Raw genomic sequence first — 2,847 nt, 5'->3', positions numbered from 1 at the left:
CGTCCGCCAATATAACTGGCAGCAAAAAGAGAGGCTGCCAGTCTTGGGTACAAGGAAAGAGGAATGTCGTAAGCAGCCGTCTGAAGCTTTATGGCAGCTATCAATTGATCAAGTAATTAAGAAGAGCAATCTGCACTTAAAGTCAAATGATGGGCTGTTGGCTCCCTGGGGAGCAGGACTGTGGCAACAGCCTGTGGATGGAGACTCTTTGCTGTGGGACTCTGGTGACACAGATGCTGTGGCTGAGTATCTACCATAGGAAATACAGGTTGTGCCACAGGTCCAGCTCTGATGCACCGCGGTGAACCTCACCGGCGCTGTCTCCAGCCAAGGGTTTCTCGCCATTCCTGTACACTGAGGTCACGCGTTTGCAGAGCTATGGGCAAGATGTAAGAGTTCAGACAGGTGGGGTAGGTTCGTGTCTTCCATGAAAAGGCGGGCAAGAGAAAGGCATTTGATCTTGGCTTATCTGAGTGATGCCCTACCGTCCCGCTGCCCAGCGTTCTGCGGCACTGGCCGTTTTCACTGCCACAAATAGGTGTTGCTTGACCACAGCCAGGAAAACAACAAAAATATATACGTAAAACAATTTGGCAGGCATCAGAGAAAGAACATTATCAAGCAAATCACTTATCAGATGTTATTTGATCATACACAGGGAAAAGAAAAATACCTATTTTGTGCAGAATATCTAAGCTATATACATAATTTTCACTGAACTATGAGACTCAGGTTTGCCTTCGATTCAGATTGACTGTGAAATCTATTCCTGCATAGTTCTCCTCATTAAGCAGGCCAGATATATTATTTTTATTTCTTCAAGAAGTGTGCACAAATGTTTTCTGAAATTAATTTGTTTGGCACTTTGCACACTTTGTTGTTTGGTTGATTTTTCAGTGTGAAAAGGGAAAGAAATCCTCAACACTTTGTGCAGTTGTGGGGCATCTCTTTATAAGTAATTCCTTTTAAGACACTGTGGTGGAGAATCAGTGCTATGGACTATGAACACAGAAAATAAAAATATTGGTGGGGACTGGACTAGGACTGGGGACTCTTTGGAGTGGAGTTTATATTAGTTATTGAGGAAAAAACCCACAGATTAGATATAGGATACAAATACATTTAGGAACATTTTAAATACAGATACACTTTTGAAATCTGAACCCAAGAGTGTATCAGGATTTTGCAAGTTAGCTTTGTCTTACGCAAACTTCAGGTTCTAAGCCTGAGACTGGAGGCACTGAAAATTAACAGCCACGTTTGCTGTAGTGTGAAAATGTAGGTGAAATATCTTCTTCTTTCAAATATTTTCTTCTGCTTTATTTTTAGTTTTTTTCCTAATTGTCTTCATTTTTCCTCTGGCAGCTGTAAAACATTGTAACCAACCACAAATAACTACAAAGATGGAAGAGGGAGACTGTAAACAGACCATTTTTGCCCTTAATTTATTTTGCTTATTCATATTTTGGACATGTTTATTTGTTTATAAGATTGATGTACATGAATAAAAGCACTAGGAATGCTCCCAAGCTATCGGTTATAAATGATTTAAAGCTCATTTCTTCCCTAAAAACTAATCATGTAAGAATGAATCCTTCCTGTCCACAGATCTACTTGTCTCTCTATCTACGTCCAGTTATGTCAGCTCTTTAAGAAAATCAGCCCAAACTGAGCCGCAGTGCTGTGACTGATCTTGAATTTGAACTGCCTGATTTTGAAGGATTTTGGGGTGCTGTTCTCCTGTTAACTGCCCAGTCCCAACCACCTACCTAATGAGACAGGCTAGGGTTGTTCCTCCTGGCCCAGGTCCAGCATCCCTCACAGGACACCCTGGGGAGATGGAGAGCGGAGCGGGGCTCAGCACACCCACAGCCGTAAACACAGCCACAACTTGCCTGCAAACCACCAGCTAACAAGGTGAAGGTCTGACACACCCGGCAACACACAGGGCCTTTTTTCAGAGTGAAAATATAGTTTAAGGGAGACATTTCATTCTGTGATTCTGTGTTCAACAAAAATATTAGGAAAAACTTTTTCACTATGAGGGTAGCAGAGCCCTGGCCCAGGCTGCCCAGAGGAGTGGTGGAGGCTTCATCTCTGGAGACTTTTCAAACCCCGCCTGGACGTGTTCCTGTGTGGCTGCCCTAGGGGATCCTGCTCTGGCTGGGGGGTTGGACTCAATGATCTCGAGAGGTCCCTTCCAACTCCAAACATTCCATTATTCTATGTTTCTCACAGCTGTTATGTCGCGAGGGGCTCTGCTGTTTGCGGGGAATGGTTTGTTATATGAGCGTGGAAGCATCCGTGCAGTTTTCATAGTGCCTTATCAAAGGCCTGAAGGCTTTGTAGATGTGTTCGTTCCGTGTACAGATGAACCCACCACTTCTCCAGGCTTGCTCAGCAGCTCGGTTTAAGTCTCCAATGCAGGTCCACTGATCTTTGTATTCCCTTGAAGCAGCCCATTTGGAGTGGTCGTTAATGGAATAAAAGGTGGAATTTAATGGTGTCCCTATTAGGTTTATGTTGTAGACATGGTAGTCAAGAGAGCAATTTGAGGGAAGCTTTTGGCCAGAATGCTGCCAGGATTCAGCCAACAAATCGGTTTTCAGTTCCTGAGCCATCCAGGCCATGTAGATATCTGTGAAATAACACAGGGTGTGGAAAATTAGTTTTCCATGTTCTTGCAGTTAAAAGGAGACTGAAAAGCACCACCTAAACAGGGCTGATTTCGTTCCAATGCATAAAATGAGCCACAGGGAATTTTGCCCCCTTCCCTCATTTCTACTTTTGTTTCAGAAGCTCATTTCTTCTTTCCCTCCTTCTCCTGTAAAGCTTGTTAAAAACAAT

The 2,847-nt window shown here is 43.4% G+C and overlaps 1 protein-coding gene across 1 annotated transcript in view; it reads right to left on the bottom strand.

Moving 5' to 3' along the window:
• Nucleotides 1-2,282: 2,282 nt before the first annotated feature.
• DNASE2B (deoxyribonuclease II beta) overlaps nucleotides 2,283-2,847 on the bottom strand; it is a 9,380-nt gene continuing 8,815 nt past the window's right edge. The window contains exon 6 of the mRNA XM_009879457.1: nucleotides 2,283-2,638. Coding sequence (XP_009877759.1) covers nucleotides 2,283-2,638 — 356 coding nt within the window. The remainder of the gene's footprint in view (nucleotides 2,639-2,847) is intronic.

This window comes from Apaloderma vittatum, unplaced genomic scaffold (genome assembly GCF_000703405.1).
Source record: "Apaloderma vittatum isolate BGI_N311 unplaced genomic scaffold, ASM70340v1 scaffold21232, whole genome shotgun sequence".
Lineage (NCBI taxonomy): Eukaryota > Metazoa > Chordata > Aves > Trogoniformes > Trogonidae > Apaloderma > Apaloderma vittatum.
The sequence above is the reverse complement of the archived record's forward strand: the minus strand, read 5'-3'. Positions and strand labels throughout refer to the sequence as shown.